The following is an 18,484-nucleotide window of genomic DNA, read 5'->3' on the forward strand; positions in this document are numbered from 1 at the left end:
ATGTTATGGGTATGCTTTTCATCGGTAAGGATTAGGGAGTTTTTTTTATGATAAAAGAAACAGAATAAAGCTAAGCACTGGCAAAAACCTGTTTCAGTCTGCTTTCCACCAGACACTGGGAGATTATTTCACCTTTCAGCAGAATAATAATCTAAAACACAAGGCCAAATCGGACTGGAGTTACTTACCAAGACGGCATTGAATGTTGCTGAGTGGCCAAGTTACAGTTTTTACTTAAATTGGCTTGAAAATGGCGATCTAGCAATAATCAACAACCAGCTTGACAGAGCTTGAAGAATTTTAAAATAATAATATTGTACAATCTAGGTGTGGAATGCTCTTAGAGACTCAACCAGAAAGATGCACAGCTGTAATCACTGCCAAAGATGATTCTAACATGTATTCACTCAGGGGTATGAATACTTATGTGAATGAGATATTTCTGTTGAAAAAAAACATGCTTTCACTTTGTCATTATGGGGTATTGTGTGTAGATGGGGGGGGAAATTATATATTTAATTAAATACATTTTGAATTCAGGCTATAACACAACAAAATGTGGAACAAGTCAAGGGGTATGAAGATACAGTAGGTGGCTTCACCCCCGTGTACTGAAGGTGTCAGGTTCTTGTCCAGTTCTGGAGTTTAGGTCACCACAGACAAGTACTTGTCCCTGGGCCTGGAAATGTTTGAGCTCCCCTGCTAAGATGGAGAAGCTGTCTTCATTAAAGTATGGTGATTCTCTCCCACCCCCCCACAGGATACCATACGGAATCCCACGGTGAGGGACTACATTGACAGGAGTCTACAGGACACAGAGTTCTCCTCAAAACACATCCTCAACTTCCTGTACAACGGGCCAATAGAAGACAGGGACTACGACATGGCCAACTTTGATTGGAGGAATGTCTTCAACTTCACAGATCAAGTCATCCGTATGATGAACCAGTATGGAGAGGTGAGCTGGTCAGGACTGTGATAGGACTAGAGTGGGCTGGGCTGCAAGCTATGATAGATTTCATTCACAATGGTGGGGATTGACGACCACAAGACTATATGTTCGGAAACATAACCCTTGGTCTTTTGATTCATGGGTTTGATACTTTTTTTATAGCTTTTCACCAGAATCTGCATTGTCTTTCTCAATACAAAATGCCAAACGTCCAAATTCGCAGGTTTTCTCCACAAGAAAATATTGAGCAGAGTTCTCAGACCTGTCGCTTGTTGCTTTCTATAAACATGAATCAGTTCCAGACAACAACACCCACTCAATACACACTCTATGTGATATAAGCATACGATCGCTGTATGGCCTTTCAATGGCCTTCTAATTTGCCCCTTACTAAAGACATGTAAATCTGCTCAGGAGGGGGAGAGGGAGAACAACAAGCAAAGCTGTCAGTCTCTTTTGTACCCTACTAATCTAGTGGAGGGTAGAAAACCCACCCGGGCCTTTCTCCCTTCACTGTCTCTCCGAGGACACTCCATCTGAGTAGGCCAAACTGTGTAACTCACCCCTCGGCCCCTCAAAGCACTTTGGGAACAGTTCAACTCGCCCCTCGCCCCCTCGATACTAATCAGCGTAAGCAGGTAAGGCCTCTTGCCCCAGGGGTGGCAGAATGGGGTAAAATGGCAACCTGGTCCTCACTGTGTGGATCGCATGGCCCCTCTGTCTTTATCTTCCGTGAGGCTTACAGCACTTCAGTGTGACAGAGTAGACCGGTCCGATTTAGCCCAATTCGCTACAGCTGTCAGTCTTACCACCCTCTTTCAGCTCCGCCACAATGAACGCAGTCTACGGAATCCGATGGGCTTGTGTACAGCACAGCAATGGCATAGTCTGATTGAAGAGTGTAGCAACAGTTTTGTCATTGGAGGCTATTAGGGAGGGGTGATGCAAACTAATGAGTGTGTGTGTATGGTTTGTTATGCAGTCTTAATGAGTGTGTGTGTGCGCGTTTGTGTGTGCATGTTTGTGTGTGTTTGCGTGCATTCCTCTGCATGTATGTGTCTTGATGGTTCTGTTTGTCTCAGTTCTTCCCCCTGGGCCCATGCAGGACCTCCATGGTGGTAATCGGTAGTGTTTTGTTAAATGGCTCAATCAGATGAGGAGCAGCTGCAATAGGAGGCCTGGTGGTGAGGTGTCAGAGTAGATGAGAGTGGATCTGAACTCGGGCCCCCTAGCCAACACTGGCCTTAGTGGCCCATAACCCCCCCCCCTAGCCCCCTGGATGGGAACCCATGTCCAAGTCCACAGTCCACAAACACTGGTGGCCCCAATTAGGACCTGATGGGGTTTTTGTGTGTGTGTGTGTGTGTGTGTGTGTGTGTGTGTGTGTGTGTGTGTGTGTGTGTGTGTGTGTGTGTGTGTTATTCTTCCTCATATAGAAACCAAAATGCCCCACAAATGTTATGGTTCCCCCTTCCAAATTCAAGTTTATGTTAATACTGTACCTACATGGCAGTCAAGGTACGGTGCCTTCGGAAAGTATTCAGACCCCTTCACTTTTGACACATTTTGTTATGTTACAGCCTTATTCTAAAATTGATTAAATTGTTTTTTCCCTCATCAATCTACACACAATACCCCATAACGACAAAGCAAAAACAGTTTTTTTTTGCAAAAATAAACAAATAAAAACTGAAATGTTACATTTACATAAGTATTCAGACCCTTTACTCAGTACTTTGTTGAAGCACCTTTGACAGCGATTACAGCCTCGAGTCTCATTGGGTATGAAGCTACTTGCTTTGCACACCCATATTTGGGGAGCTTCTCCCATTCTTCTCTGCAGATCCTCTCAAGCTCTGTCAGGTTGGATGGGATTGTCCCAGTCTAAGGTCCTGAACGCTCTGGAGCAGGTTTTCATCAAGGATCTCTCTGTACTTCCCCGTTCATCTTTCGCTCGATCCTGACTAATCTCCCAGTCCCTGCCGCTGAAAAACATCCCCACAGCATGATGCTGCCACCACCAATCTTCACCGTAGGGATGGTTCCAGGTTTCCTCCAGACGTAACTCTTGGCATTCAGGCCAAAGAGTTCAATTTTGGTTTCATCAGACCAGAGAATCTTGTTTGTTTTGTGTGTTTTGACAAACTACAAGTGTGCTGTCATGTGCCTGAAGTGGCTTCAGTCTGGCCACTCTACCATAAAGGCCTGATTGATGGAGTGCTGTAGAGATGTTTGTCCTTCTGGAAGGTTCTCCCATCGCCACAGAGAAACTCTGGAGCTCTGTCAGACTGACCATCGGGTTCTTGGTCTCTCCCTGACCAAGGCCCCTCTCCCTCGATTGCTCAGTTTGGCCGGGCGGCCAGCTCTAGGAAGAGTCTTGGTGGTTCCAAACTTCTTTCATTTAAGAATGATGGAGGCCAATGTGTTCTTGGGTACCTTCAATGCTGCAGAATTGTTTTGGTTGCTTTCCCCAGATCTTTGCCTCGATACAATGCAGTCTCGAAGCTCTACGGACAATTCCTTCGACCTCATTGCTTGGTTTTTGCTCTGACATGCACTGTCAACTGTGGGACCTTATATAGACAGGTATGTCTTTCCAAATCATGTCCAATCAAATGAATTTACCACAGGTGGACTCCAATCAAGTTGTAGAAACATCTCAAGAATGATCAATGGAAACATGATGTACCTGAGCTGTCACACCCTGACCATAGTTTGCTTTGTATGTTTCTATGTTTTGTTTGGTCAGGGTGTGATATGAGTGGGCATTCTATGTTACATGTCTAGTTTGTCTAGTTCTATGTTTGGCCTGATATGGTTCCCAATCAGAGGCAGGTGTTAGTCATTGTCTCTGATTGGGAACCATATTTAGGTAGCCTGTTTGGTGTTGGGTTTTGTGGGTGATTGTTCCTGTTTTGTGTTAGTTTGCACCAGTTTAGGCTGTTTCGGTTTTCACGTTACGTTTATTGTTCTTGTATTTGATTCGTGTTTACTTTGTTTCATTAAACATGAATCTCAATAGCCACGCCGCATTTTGGTCCGACTCTCCTTCACATCAAGAAAACCGTTAGATGAGCTATATTTTGAGTGTCATAGCAAAGGGTCTGAATACTTACGTAAATAAGGTATTTGTGAATTCTCTTTTTAAATACTTTTGCAAAAATTGTACAAACCTGTTTTCACTTTGTCATTCTGGGGTATAGTGTGTCGATTGAAGATAAATATAATTTTTTAAATCAATTTTAGATTAAGGCTGTAACATAACAACATGTGGAAAAATTGAACGGGTCTGAATACTTTCCAAATGCACTGTACATAATCCATGAATTTCTTTCCACAGTGTCTGATCCTGGATAAATTCTCTGGGCTGAACGATGAGGAGCAGATGACCCACAGAGCTCTGAGTCTGATGGGGGAGAGTAAGTTCTGGGCTGGCCTGGTCTTCATGGACACCTACCCCTGGACCACCAAGGTTCCACCCCACGTCCGGTTCAAGATCCGCATGGACATCGACTCAGTGGAGCGCACCAATAAGATCAAGGACAGGTAAGTGTATATAACTCCCTAATGAATGAGTGGATTTGACCTTACCTTACATACTCATCAGGGTTACTTTCAAGATCATGATGCTTGTATGAACTGTTTTGCAACATAAGCAACTCTTACTTGAAATGGGATTAATGGGATTTTCAGGTATGGTGCCCAGTGTGGAATTTGTCTTTGTTAGGTAACTTAGTGACAAACATATCCATTTAAAAACAAATCCATTTCCAAATGCTTAAATGCAGATCAAGCCCTCAGATATACCCCTCTCTTCCTTATGTCTCTCCCTCTGGCCACAGATACTGGGACCCTGGTCCCAGGGCCGACCCTGTGGATGATCTCCGTTACGTGTGGGGGGGGTTTGCCTATCTGCAGGACATGATAGAGCATGGCATCATCAGGACCCAGACAGGCAAGGACTGGCCCCTCGGTGTCTACCTACAACAGATGCCGTACCCATGCTACGTGGACGACCTGTGAGTGGCACACCTTAAGACACAAATGCCAACCCAAGGCCTGCCTGTCAATGTTAAATGTTATTGTTGCATTTAGAAATGGCATTTTTTGATGGTAATTTCTCATCGATTACCGCCATCATTTTTATATCTCTCTATCTTCCCCCCTTTCCTCTTCTTCGTCTTCTCTCTCTCTTTTCCACCTTTCCTCTTTCCCTTTCTATTCTCGTACCACCTCTCCTCCTCTAGCTTCATGCTGACATTGAACCGTTGCTTCCCCATCTTCATGGTGCTGGCGTGGGTCTACTCAGTGTCTATGACCGTGAAGAGCATCGTCTTGGAGAAGGAGCTCAGGCTCAAAGAGACCCTGAAGACCATGGGGGTCACCAATGGGGTTCTGTGGGTCACATGGTTCATAGACAGCTTCCTCATGATGGCTGCCAGCACTTCCCTGCTCACTGTGATCATTATGGTCAGTCCTAATTGGCTTCAAGTTGTAAATGACCAAAATGGCTCGTTGGTCAATGTTAATTTATGTCATAGATCAGAGCCTCTCAGAAGGCTGCTGTTTTGAATGCACTGTTGTGACCTCTAGTGGAAGATTTGGGAAATAGACTAGAATTTTTTACTTTTGTCCCCAACATTTTGTAACAATCACATATTACATGTGATTTCAATGTGTAACTTCTCCTTTGTGCATGACGCAAATAGGGACTCTAACTCTAAACACTAACAAAAACCAATTCAATTCTTTATTCTGTCTTCCAGGGTGGTAAGGTGTTGAACTACAGCAACCCTCTGATCCTGTTCCTGTTTCTGCTAACCTTCACCACGGCCACCATCATGCAGTGTTTCCTACTCAGTGTCTTCTTTAACAAGGCCAACCTGGCTGCAGCCTGCAGCGGTATCATCTACTTCACCCTCTACCTGCCCCACATCCTCTGCTTTGCATGGCAGGACCGCATCACCAAGGATGACAAGATCATGGCGGTGTGTAACCTCCGTATTAGTCCCCCCTGGGACACATGTACCTCTCTTCATTCTTTACTCTTCTAGCTGTGTTTCAATATCCACACTAGCATATCACTTAGCATGAAGAAATGTATTGGCATTCGTTCTAAGTGATACAGTATGTTAGCATGAACATTGGTACATACTGTGGCTTCTGACTCCTGACCCCAGACATGTTTTTGCTGTCTTACACCTTTAAAAAGACTAACATTTCATACAGTCAGTTTAGATAACCATCTCAACAGCTAACATCAGTTGATGTTCCTTCCGTGGCCTGTCTCTCCATGTCTGTCCTCTCAGAGCCTGATGTCCCAGGTGGCGTTTGGCTTTGGGACAGAGTACTTGTCCCGTTATGAGGAGCAGGGTCTGGGTCTGCAGTGGGACAACATCCAGACCAGCCCTCTGGAGGGGGATGAGTACTCCTTCCTCACCTCCATCTCTATGATGGCCCTGGATACTGTACTCTACGCCGTCCTTGCCTGGTACCTCGACAACGTCTTCCCAGGTAACCACCATGCTAATAGCCTAGGTACCAGTTTGTGCCATCATGCCACTCCTTGTCATGCCATGTTTGGAGTCGACATGATAGCACAAACAGATCTGGGACCAGGCTATAATGCTATGACTCATGGCAGAAATGCATATAGTAAGTATGTCTAAATCAGTTACAAAAACTCATAATGAACGTCATAGAAGGAGTAATGTTGAAACTCAGCACCAGTTGGTTACTTTTGTACTTTTGGAGTTGATGTTTATAACTATTGGTCTTATTTGATGATTGGATTCTAAAACCAGCACCGCCTCCGTGTTTATTTCTGTTCTCCTATAGGGCAGTATGGAATTGGTCGGCCATTTTATTTCCCCATCCTGCCCTCCTATTGGCTCAACTCTAGACCCCCAAAGCCAAAAGAGTTGGAGAAACCCAGGTTTGACGACCTGGTAAACCAGGCTGAAGAGAAGCAGAAGACCAATCATGAACCAGGTGACGAGCAGAAGACTAAGGCACCAGATGAGGAGCTGCCATCCTGCAAACACCAGGACAAACGAGAGAGGCTGGGGAAGGGGAAAACAGAGGAGGAGGAGGAGGAGAAGAACCAGGAGGAAAAACAAAATGGAGAAAAAGAGGGTAAAAACACATTCAAATAAATCCACTTGTCTTCTAAAGAGAATAACTAAGTGGATTTTTTTTTAAATATGTAAGTATTAGGACCATGGACTCTTTGTCTCAGTCCAGCATCTCTGATGAATCGCTGATGAGGTTTGAAACAATAGAGCTCTCTCCCTCTCTCTCTGTGGCCTGCTTGCCCGGCCCATAATGCTTAGCGGCAGGCAGTGTGTGGGAACCCGCTGTCCTTGAGTGTGTTTGCTCTCCAGGTCGGGTCTCAATACAGACTGACACATTGGTACATTTCCCTCAGTCAGAGTTAGTTAATATGTGATTCAGCTCCCGTTTGGTTCGCTCCCTTTCACACAGTCAAAGTGGCAGCATTCCTTTCCCCTGATTTCACCTTCACTGTTCGCCATTGTTTTTCTTAAGACATCTCATTCAATGGTGTATCAGCAACGATTTGTCAGATTAGGGCTATGAACAGTGACTAGATAAAACAACGTCTTTCAGGTCATGATGCAATGTGGTGGAAGGTCATGAGAAGTTGCTATTTTTGTGAGGCAAAAATAACATAAACAGCTTTGTTACAGATATTATTCACTATCAGCACAGACAAACAACATTATTTCATAACCCTGTAACAACTGTGTAACAGTACACCCATTCCAGCCTTATCAGTGCACACTACAGTGTAGATGTTGTATAATATGAATGACACACTATAATACCCTGACAAGGTAAGCTTGTTGTTCACATCTATCTGATTGTATTGATTATATTGGATTCTATCAGATGTTGACCTCACAACTCCTATCCCAATGACCTTTAACATCTGACCTCCAACCTCTCACCTCTCCCCCCCAGGTCAGCCCAGCCATGCCTACTTTGAGGGGGAACCGGCAGGACTGGTGGAGGGTGTGTGTGTTCAGAACCTGGTCAAGGTGTTTGGTAGGGGACAAAAACCTGCGGTAGACGGACTGAGCATCACCTTCTATGAGAGCCAGATCACTGCTTTCCTGGGGCATAATGGAGCTGGGAAGACCACCACCTTGTAAGTCACCCACAGTCAGATGATTCACATTTTGACCATCTGAATCAGTTCAGGGCTGTGTTTCTCAACCTGTGGTACCTTCTATCCCCTGGGATACCTGACCTATGAGCAGGTTCTTTGGGCAGAATGTGATCAACAAAAATAGATTGGGGGACAGCTTTGTGACAGTAGGTGTAGTGACCATGACTGTGACATCTGGCCATGTGACTCTGTCTGTCCTCTACATCCTCTGTCCCTCTGTGTGGTCTCCACCAGGTCTATCCTGACGGGGATGTTCCCTCCCACCTCTGGGACAGCCTCCATCTATGGGAAGGACATCCGGACAGACATGGACACCATCAGGCACTCTCTGGGCATGTGTCCCCAACACAACATCCTCTTTCACCAGTAGGTGACATCTTACAGTGCCTGCTGCCTCAGTGGGTTAACGAGTCATATAGACACAAGGAGTGATTAGATGTGGCGATGCATTTGTCTATTGTCTTTCTCTCTACCATGTCCATGTCTCTCTCTGCACACTTATTTTCTTTCTCTTTCCCTCATCCTCTCTGTCCATCTCTCTTAGCCTCTGTCTCTTCTCTCGCTCCCCTCTCTTTCTGCGTTAGTGCGTGGGGGGGGGGGGGGATGTGTGTAAGGTGTGGGTACTTCCTAAACAGGTCTAATTTATCTCTGTCTATGGAGATTAAGATGTTGTTCTGTGTGTCTACAGGTTTAATAAAGACTATTTGGTCTGATGTGGGTATGTTGGGACAAGATCATAATGAATCAAGAATGTAATGCAAAACGAATGTTGCTGAGTGATTCATAAAATCCCAACTTCCCATTCTGTTGGGGTGTTCCCCTCGAAGGAGCACATTCAGCAGAGTGCAGCTGTTCACCACAGTCTGTCCTGTGTCTGTCTGTCTGTCTGTCTGTCTGTCTGTCTGTCTGTCTGTCTGTCTGTCTCTCTCTCTCTCTCTCTCTCTCTCTCTCTCTCTCTCTCTCTCTCTCTCTCTCTGTCTTTCTCAGTATGACCGTAGAAGAACACATCCTGTTCTACAGCCTGCTGAAGGGGAGGTCTCTGTCTGAGGCTCAGCTGGAGGTAGAGAACATGCTGGAGGATCTGGGCCTGCCCCACAAGAGAGACGAGGAGGCACAGAACCTCTCAGGTTTCACCCACACAAACACACACACACACTGTGTTGGGCCTCGGGCACAGTTACAGTATTTAGTTCATCATTGCTAGTTCTGTTTCACTGCCAGCGATGATGAAACAAACACTTCTTCTCATCTTTAACTTGCGTTTAGAGTGTCATAATCAAGATATGAGATACCAGTATTGTTGTCCTCTCCTCCTGTCCTCATCTTCTCCTCTCAGGCGGCATGCAAAGGAAGTTGTCTGTTGCTATGGCGTTTGTGGGCGGTGCCAAGGTGGTGATTCTGGACGAGCCCACATCGGGGGTGGACCCCTACTCCAGACGATCTATCTGGGACCTACTACTCAAGTACCGATCAGGTACACACCAGACCTGGTTTATAATTACATGTGTATTTAAGTATTTGTTATTTCAATACTTTTTTTCTGTGAATTAGAGTATTGTCAAATACACAGCCCAAAACAATAACTTTTATTTAAGTATTTGATTGTTTTTTTTGTATAAAAAAAAAAGTCTACCAAATAGATTTGAAAGTATTTTCAAATACTTATTTCAAATATTATTTTTAAATACCGCATAGGAGTGTATTTGAGTCAGTGTATTTGAGTTTTTTCAAATACTTTCCAAGTGTATTTACAAATACATTATAATATTCAACTACTTGTTTTTTCAAATTCAAGTTATCTGAATACTTATTTTGAATTGTATTGAAAAGTAATTGGAACACACTACATTACCAAATTATGTGGTCCTCGCTTTGCTGCTATAACAGCCTTCACTAGATGTTGGAACATTGCTGCGGGGACTTGCTTCCATTCAGCCACAAGAGCATTAGTGAGGTTGGGTACTGATGTTGGGCAATTAAGCCTGGCTCGCAGTCGGCGTTCCAATTCATCCCAAAGGTGGTCAATGGGATTGAGGTCAGTGCTCTGTGCAGGCCAGTCAAGTTCTTCCACACCGATCTCGACAAACCATTTCTGTATGGACATTGCTTTGTACACGGGGGCATTGTCATGCTGAAAGATGAAAGGATCTTCCCCAAACTGTTGCCACAAAGTTGGAAGCACAAAATCGTGTAGAATGTCATTGTATGCTGTAGCGTTAGTATTTTCCCTTCTTTGGAACTAAGGAACCTAGCCCAAACCATGAAAAACAGCCCCAGACCATTATTCCTCCTCCACCAAACTTTACAGTTGGCACTATGCATTGGTGCAGGTAGCGTTCTCCTGGCATCCACCAAACCCAGATTCATCCGTTAGACTGCCAGATGGTGAGTGATTGATCACTACAGAGAGCGCATTTCCACTGCTCCAGAGTCCAATGGCGATGAGCTTTACACCACTCCAGTTGACACTTGGCATTGCGCATGGTGATCTTAGGCTTGTGTGCGGCTTCTCAGCCATGGAAACCCATTTCATGAAGCTCCCGACGAACAGTTATTGTGCTGACGTTGCTTCCAGAGGCAGTTTGGAACTCGGTAGTGATGGTTACAACCGAATACTCCTGCTGGATGGAGCAGGAAAAACAGCTGATTAACTGGAATCGAACATCGGAAATGTATAATATCAAATGCCATCTCATAATGCTAACCCTATATAACCCACTCTCTCTCTCGCCCTCTCTCGTCCTCTCTCTACCTCCCCAGGACGTACAGTGATTCTGTCCACTCACCACATGGACGAGGCTGACCTGTTGAGTGACCGTGTGGCCATCATCTCTCAGGGTCGTCTTCACTGCTGCGGCTCCCCGCTCTTCCTCAAGAACTGCTTCGGTGCCGGGTTCTACCTCACCCTGGTTCGACGAATGAAATACGAGGGTCCCAGGACCAAGGTGGGATGGATACGATCTCGGAAAGAGCCTCTAAAGTGTGTTGATGTTTGTGTGAGAGAGGGAAGTGTGCGTTAGGGTGAGTGAGTGCTTTCATTGCCTAGACAGAGGTGCGTGTCATTGATGCCGTTTTCACTTTGTCCTAGATGAAGTGTGACTGTACTGATGAGTGTTCGTGTAAATGCTCCACCTGTACCACGTACAAAGAAGAGTCACCTCAAGCCAAAACCCCGGGCAGACAGATGGACGGTAAGGTTTTCATTGAGGAATTGAGGTGACATAAAGTATACGGGACCATTAAGCCCCTTTACACATGGCCTCTTTCCTCACGAGCTGTTGCATCTGTGTATGTTCTGTATGTGTTGTAACATACTTGTAACAGGTGACAGCCAGAACCACAGCGTTGGTTCCACCACTAATGTTGACTCGGTTTGTGTGTGTGTGTTTCTGTGTGTGTGTTTCTCCCTACTAGGTGACTTGTCAAGCATCACAGGGCTGGTCCACCACCATGTCCCAGAGGCCCGTTTGATCGAGGCTATCGGCCAGGAGTTGACCTACCTGCTGCCCAACCAGGGCTTCCAGCCCAGGGCCTACGCCTCCCTCTTCAGAGAGCTGGAGGAAACCCTCTCTGACATCGGCCTCAGCAGCTTCGGGGTCTCCGACACATCACTGGAGGAGGTGAGCCTATATTCAATCACAATACATCAGTCCACTGCATGTTTCCATGTTTGATGGCCATGTACCATTGCACTTTCTTTTTCTCTTGTAGATATTCCTGAAAGTGACAGCGGACGGTGAAGCCAAATCTGGCAAAACTACACAAGGTAATTTAAAAAGAAGAAGATCTGAACTGTATGTCTTTTATAACTTGTGTATTGTCTGTGTGTTGGTCTGTATAGTACTGTACTGTGATGTTCTGTGTGAAGACTGTATAGTACTGTACTGTGACGTTCTGTGTGTTTGTCTGTACAGTACTGTAATGTTCTGTGTGTTGGTCTGTACAGTACTGTACTGTGATGTTCTGTGTGAAGACTATAGTACTGTACTGTGACGTTTCTGTGTTGGTCTGTATAGTACTGTACTGTGATGTTTTGTGTGTTGGTCTGTACAGTACTGTACTGTGATGTTCTGTGTGAAGACTGTACATTGCTGTACTGTGCTGTTCTGTGTGAAGACTGTACAGTACTGTACTGTGATGTTCTGTGTGAAGACTGTACAGTACTGTACTGTGATGTTATGTGTGTGACAGTTATGTTGAATTTGCCGTCATCTACCCCCAGACCAGAGATTGTGGCAGCAGACACCTCGACCCAGTGTAGGACACAACAAAGTAGCACTTTATGTCGACCAATCTGAAGGTGACGAGTTACAAGCAACAAGCTAGAAAGTACTGCAATGGGAATAATGCTGCAATGGCTATAATGCTGCAATGGCTATAATGAACAGATATTTTATAACTAGGACTGTCAACGTCAATTCTTGACCCAAATACTGTTCTCTAGTGGCATTACAGGAAGCTGTCATAGATTCAGAATTACGCAGAGTAGTGGCGCCGCAGGCTTGCAGGTCATGCAGAGTGTTTATGGCTTTCACTGTAGAGACCATTTAAGCTCTGTAGTATCACTCTTTCTGTCTGCAGACAGGGAACATTTAACTCCCAACCTCTCCCTACATAACAGAGGCAGACGGGGAGACCCAGGCCAACAGGCAGGAGAATTCTGGGGGCTCGGAGGGCAGCGAGGGGCGGGGCTCTAGACAGGTCAAAGGTGTCTGTCTGGTCCTGAAACAGTTATTTGCCCTGCTCATCAAACGGTTTCACCACGCCACAAGATCACATAAGGACTTCTTTGCTCAGGTACCATTCTCCACAGACAGCTGTTCGCGCCGTGTATTTTGTGTCCCCTCTATCATGTGCATTGGCTATAAATCCCTATTTATAATAATGTGCAATAATGTTACACATTTCTTGATGGTTCCAGTTTCATGATGCAGAATTTGAATATGGAAACGTCCCTGTGTCCTTTTGTTTGGCTTCTTCAGATAGTTTTGCCCGCCAGTTTTGTGTTCGTATCACTGATGTTCACTACGATCGTACCTCCGTTTGGAGAGTACCCCAGCCTGACCCTTAGTCCCTGGATGTATGGACGACAGTTCACCTTCTTCAGGTGAGCATAGAGACTTCGGTCCTGCCCTGAGTCTAGCACCATTTGTTAAATCACTCGTCCAGCCAATTCAGAGCAGACTCGATCTGAGGAAGCGCAATTCCACTGGCACAACACATGAGTAGAACGCAGAAGTCACGAATGATTATGTGGATTTTGATCACGTTTGATAAAGACTGCTGTTGACTGTTGGATGTGCCATCTTCCAGTAACGAGCGTATCCTGGACCCTGAGATGAGGTACTTTGGAGAGGTGCTGCTGAACAAGCCTGGCTTTGGGACTCGCTGCATGGTGGATGAACCTCTGGAGTGAGTGTTGACCAGGGACAGTTCACTTACCATACAATATCATCTGTTTGCTAAGTGTCGAAGTATAGCATCACTTTAAGACTCGATTCCAATTGGAGTCAGATATCAGTCTGGGGGCCAGAAAGCAAATCGCAGGCCAGATGTGCGCTATGCTTGAGATTGAGACCTTCTTAAAGAATGCCATAGTTACTGATATCATGTCGGCTACTGTATGCCCAAAAGTAACAAACATTAGGGGAGGAGGGAGGCGTCGTTGCATATGCCCGAAAAATGATTTTGTGTATCATATTGATCCTGATAGGCACTTCAAGTGTAACAATGTGCATGTGTGCATGCGTGCTCACGGTATAGGGATTTCCCATGTAATAACATCACAACGGAGTGGGAGATGCCGCTACTGAACCCTGCTCTGATAGACATGTTGGATGGACCAGAGTGGACCGCAGTTAACCCTTCCCCAGGCTGCCAGTGTAGTACCCCTAGGAAACTCACCATGCTGCCTGTCTGCCCTGAGGGAGCAGGGGGGATAACACCACCACAGGTTAGTGGAGACATGCATAGGCTTTAACTGGGCTGATACAATATTGTGGTAATCAGGTGGCCCCGGTTTAAATCCCAGTCAGTCACCAATGCACACAGTTATACGTGTGTGTGTGTGTGTGTGTGTGTGTGTGTGTGTGTGTGTGCGTGCGTGCGTTTTATTATAGAGGATCCAGTCGACAGGTGATGTTGTGGTGGACCTAACAGGCAGGAATATCTCTGATTACCTGGTGAAGACTTACCCCTCCCTCATCAAGGCCAGGTACTGTGGAACTATTTCAGCCTTCATCTACTTTCTTCTGTTCTACATACACAGCTCTAATAGTAGAATTCATATGTCTTTCTTATTCAGTTTGAAGAGCAAATACTGGGTGAATGAACAAAGGTACTATTTCCATATTTTACAAAATTCGAAACATAGTATATTTGCAATGAGCTCGGTGGATGTTACCTTTGCTTGTGGCCGTCATGTAATGAAAAGTGATGTTGTACCGCCCTCTGGTGGCCAGGGGCATAGTACCGTTATTGTATAAGGAGTTTCAGCTCTCACTGAGTACGCTGTCTTACTCCTGGTGTTCAGATATGGAGGTATATGTGTTGTCTGTTGTCTGTTGTCTGTCATCCAGGTATGGAGGTATATCTGTCGGGGGACAGCTTCCTGTGTTAGATGTGGACCCTAAGACCATCCAGGACGCAGCGTCACAGCTGGGACGACTGCTCAATGTTACTGGGGTACGACTACTAAAGATGTCTCTGGTGTGGATCTTTACACACTTCAACAGTCCTGTAACTGTCCATGTAACCAATCATGGTATCTTCTTTTCAGGGTAAATACTCCAAACAAACTCTGAAGGACATAGGAACCTTCCTCCGCTACATGGAGAGTGAATACAATGTCAAGGCAAGGCATATATTGCACTTGTCTACAGTGTATACAATTTAACCCTCTACTGCAAATCCACTGTCTAACTTTTGTACCATACAACAGCAAAAGACGATTCACTAGAATGTCCATTCTGTATTTTTGAAGGTGTGGTACAACAACAAGGGCTGGCATGCCATGGTGGCCTTCATGAACGTGGCCAACAACGCCATCCTCAGAGCCAACCTGCCCAAAGATGCCAGCCTGGATGTATACGGCATCACCACTATCAACCACCCTCTCAACCTTACCAAGGAACAATTGTCTGAAGTCACTGTGTGAGTACTAGCCAATCAGGCGAGGTGATTAAAGACAGATCTCCTGGATCACCTAACCCCGTTCTGTGTCCCTGTGAGCACCTCAGTGGATGTGGTGGTGGCTATCTAACCCTACTCCCTCTCCTCTCCTAGTCTGAGCACCTCAGTGGATGCGATGGTGGCTATCTGTGTTGTCTTCGCCATGTCCTTTGTCCCAGCCTCCTTTGTGCTCTACCTCATCCAGGAGAGGGTGACCCAGGCCAAACACCTCCAGTTCGTCAGCGGGGTCAGTCCCGTCATCTACTGGATGGCCAACTTCCTCTGGGACATGGTATGTCTCCCGTCATACTCTCTCCAATCCCACATTGACACACACGCCAAGTTCTTGACATGCCAAAACGGTTCGTGGCGAGGCTACCCACTCTCTTAAATGATCTATATCAATGTGGCATGGCAGATCATTCCAGTGAAGAGGGATCACAGTGAAGTGATAGGTTGTAGAAACGCTATTTACCATCTGTGACATACCGTATTCCACGTAATGTCATGTAGTTTATTACCAAAGGGCATATACGTGTCCACTCAAACAGCCCAACGGATTGAGAGATACGTTTGATCTTTCTACGTAGGGCTTGACATTCACTGTGCCACTTCCCCCTCATCAGGTGAATTACTCTATCAGCGCAGCACTGGTGGTGGCTATTTTCATGGTCTTTGACAAGAAGTGCTACACGTCGCCAACCAACCTCCAACCCCTGACAGCCCTGCTCATGCTCTATGGGTAAGTCAGTGTACTACAGTGCAGTAAGCCCGTTTACTTGGGCTAAAGGTGGAAGGTTACAGATTTAGGTTAGCGGTAATTTATCCTTGGAGAGTCCATCTTCGAACAGCTCTTTATAGCATGCTCTAAATGATGAATGGATTGTACTGTACAGCAATACAGGCGACGAGAACTTGAGTGGTGTTAATGGGGCTGAACCTGTAGCAGGTTTATAGTGCTGCTCACCCCACTCAACTCCATCCAACAGTAACAGAATAAGCTGACATTCTGGACCAGAGGAAACCCTTCTTCTAGAATGAACATTTAGGCAAGGACCACATGTAAATGTTAAGATGACCCTAAAAAATATAAGCTTGATCAAACGATGAGAAAAACCCTCCCTACCTGTCTCTGTTCACTGCAGGTGGTCTGTGACGCCCATGATGTACCCCATGTCCTACATCTTCAGTATTCCCAGCACAGCCTACGTCTCTCTGTCCTGCATCAACCTGTTCATTGGCATCAACAGCAGTGCCATCACCTTCATCCTTGACCTGTTTGACAGCACAGCGGTGAGTGTAGAGCACAGCCTGGGATAAACACCTTCCTGTACTTACTCACAGACCTGTCTGTCTCTACCCCCTGCTCAATGACTCTTCAAATACTAGTACTTGTTGAGTGACTCGATTCTACTGTGTGGTTTGGCCCTCCATTTCTGTCTCTTCCTCCCCCTCCCCTCTCTCTCTCCCCCACTCCCTCCCCTTATTTATGTATCACTCTTAACTTCCTCCTTCTCTCAGGCGCTGTATAAGTGTAACCAGCTGCTGAAGAAAATGCTGCTGATCTTCCCCCACTATTGTCTTGGCCGGGGTCTGATCGACATGGCTATGAATCAGGCTGTTACTGACGTCTATGCCCGCTTTGGTGAGTCACACCCCCTCCACCCAGTCGACCCCCACCACTCGCTTCAAGGTCTGCATTCTGATTGGTCAGCAGGGAAATGCCGCTAGCAACCCTAGCCTGTTCTGCAGGTCTTGGACACCTCCAGACCCCAAAGCCAAAATCCTGATGCATTCAGAATGCCATAACAGGATGGGAATACCATTGGCCTCGGATGACCCCGGGTCGGGCCGACTGCCTCTGAAACATGATGCTGTGTATTTGTCCTGCCGAAGCTCTAGGAGATTTACACCCAAGACACTTCGGAAATAACTCGTGGATCTGAATAAGCTTTCCCCTAATCGGCTGATAAGACCAGTCAAAGCCGGTGCCGACTAATGAGTGTGGTTAGCTAGGTACAGTGCCTTCCGAAGGTTTCACATTTTGTTATATTACAGCTTTATTCTAAAATTGCAGACCTGCCAACATGCATGCATTTGCTACCAACTACGCAATTTTCTGTCCATGTACACAGATATGAGATCCGATTTAAAAGTATGCTGAAATGAATAGGGCCTGATTTAATTTATTTTTAAACTTTTTAAAAACTAACGTTTTAATAAAAAATAAATCCACTGAGTAAATCTAACATCCCGACACACAGACATGTACGGAGTTTGTGTTAACGGACATGGAGATGAATATATCATTATTGGACGTAGCTACCAGGTGTCTGCCCCTCCTGTTTGTTGTGATGCTGAGTTTGCCGACTGTCAGCTGTACGTAAACACGTGGACGTGTGTCGTGGAAAGGCAAACACTAATTGTTTCAAGCTAACGTTAGCGAACATAAGATGGACGTTCAGTGGGCTCTAAAGTGTCATCAGTTCACTCGCATTTGCTAGTTAAATAAATGAAATGCAAATACGAAAAATAACTGGTCGCATTTGTGCGAGTATGATATACATTTAATTCTGCGTCCCATTAGTTGTCTTTCCCACGTAACATTACGAGGATCACCCAACCTGATAGACTGTAAATGTAATAATGATCCACGTCACATTACAAAAGTAAAAGTATAATCAAAAATAAATGTAAACATCTTGGCATTAAATGGAGTCAGGAGTTCAGAAAACCGCGATGAAGAATGATATTAGCAATAGAGGCAATGCTTCTAAAATGCTTTTACACTAGATTTGAGATTTTATCAATTTCGAAAATCTGAAATGATGTATGTGCTGCAAAGAAATACAATAGGCACCTTTACATAGACTGAAACAGCGGACTCTTCTAGCGAACAGCATTCTGATTGCCATTGCGTAGCCAGTTTGCGATCATTTGTTTTTGTGTTTTCAAAATGATTTTGCTTTCAGTGTTGATTAGGAATGGTGTCTAAAAAGCCAATACTTGTGAGCAGGCACTAGTGATTGGCCCTGTTTGAGAGGTGACAAACGTTCCTCTACTATAGAGACTAAACTTCTGTAACAATTTGTGCTAAGAAAAACGTTATAGATAATTATCTTCATTCTACACTGTACATGTAATCTCCTAGAATAAATGCCTTTTGTGTGTAT

At 45.2% G+C, this 18,484-nt stretch overlaps 1 protein-coding gene across 1 annotated transcript in view; it reads left to right on the forward strand.

The window, feature by feature from the left end:
- Positions 1 to 18,484, forward strand: part of LOC135522692 (retinal-specific phospholipid-transporting ATPase ABCA4-like) — a 49,361-nt gene that overhangs the window by 21,254 nt on the left and 9,623 nt on the right. The window contains exons 12-39 of the mRNA XM_064949202.1: positions 761 to 958; positions 4,293 to 4,498; positions 4,795 to 4,971; positions 5,200 to 5,422; positions 5,719 to 5,940; positions 6,262 to 6,466; positions 6,791 to 7,087; positions 7,934 to 8,120; positions 8,376 to 8,507; positions 9,129 to 9,268; positions 9,478 to 9,615; positions 10,902 to 11,086; positions 11,230 to 11,332; positions 11,556 to 11,761; positions 11,853 to 11,907; positions 12,763 to 12,938; positions 13,124 to 13,248; positions 13,455 to 13,553; positions 13,905 to 14,094; positions 14,261 to 14,355; positions 14,446 to 14,478; positions 14,720 to 14,825; positions 14,920 to 14,994; positions 15,124 to 15,293; positions 15,426 to 15,603; positions 15,938 to 16,053; positions 16,457 to 16,604; positions 16,833 to 16,956. Coding sequence (XP_064805274.1) covers positions 761 to 958; positions 4,293 to 4,498; positions 4,795 to 4,971; positions 5,200 to 5,422; positions 5,719 to 5,940; positions 6,262 to 6,466; positions 6,791 to 7,087; positions 7,934 to 8,120; positions 8,376 to 8,507; positions 9,129 to 9,268; positions 9,478 to 9,615; positions 10,902 to 11,086; positions 11,230 to 11,332; positions 11,556 to 11,761; positions 11,853 to 11,907; positions 12,763 to 12,938; positions 13,124 to 13,248; positions 13,455 to 13,553; positions 13,905 to 14,094; positions 14,261 to 14,355; positions 14,446 to 14,478; positions 14,720 to 14,825; positions 14,920 to 14,994; positions 15,124 to 15,293; positions 15,426 to 15,603; positions 15,938 to 16,053; positions 16,457 to 16,604; positions 16,833 to 16,956 — 4,309 coding nt within the window. The remainder of the gene's footprint in view (positions 1 to 760; positions 959 to 4,292; positions 4,499 to 4,794; positions 4,972 to 5,199; positions 5,423 to 5,718; positions 5,941 to 6,261; positions 6,467 to 6,790; positions 7,088 to 7,933; positions 8,121 to 8,375; positions 8,508 to 9,128; positions 9,269 to 9,477; positions 9,616 to 10,901; positions 11,087 to 11,229; positions 11,333 to 11,555; positions 11,762 to 11,852; positions 11,908 to 12,762; positions 12,939 to 13,123; positions 13,249 to 13,454; positions 13,554 to 13,904; positions 14,095 to 14,260; positions 14,356 to 14,445; positions 14,479 to 14,719; positions 14,826 to 14,919; positions 14,995 to 15,123; positions 15,294 to 15,425; positions 15,604 to 15,937; positions 16,054 to 16,456; positions 16,605 to 16,832; positions 16,957 to 18,484) is intronic.

This window comes from Oncorhynchus masou, chromosome 30 (assembly GCF_036934945.1).
Source record: "Oncorhynchus masou masou isolate Uvic2021 chromosome 30, UVic_Omas_1.1, whole genome shotgun sequence".
Taxonomy (NCBI): domain Eukaryota; kingdom Metazoa; phylum Chordata; class Actinopteri; order Salmoniformes; family Salmonidae; genus Oncorhynchus; species Oncorhynchus masou.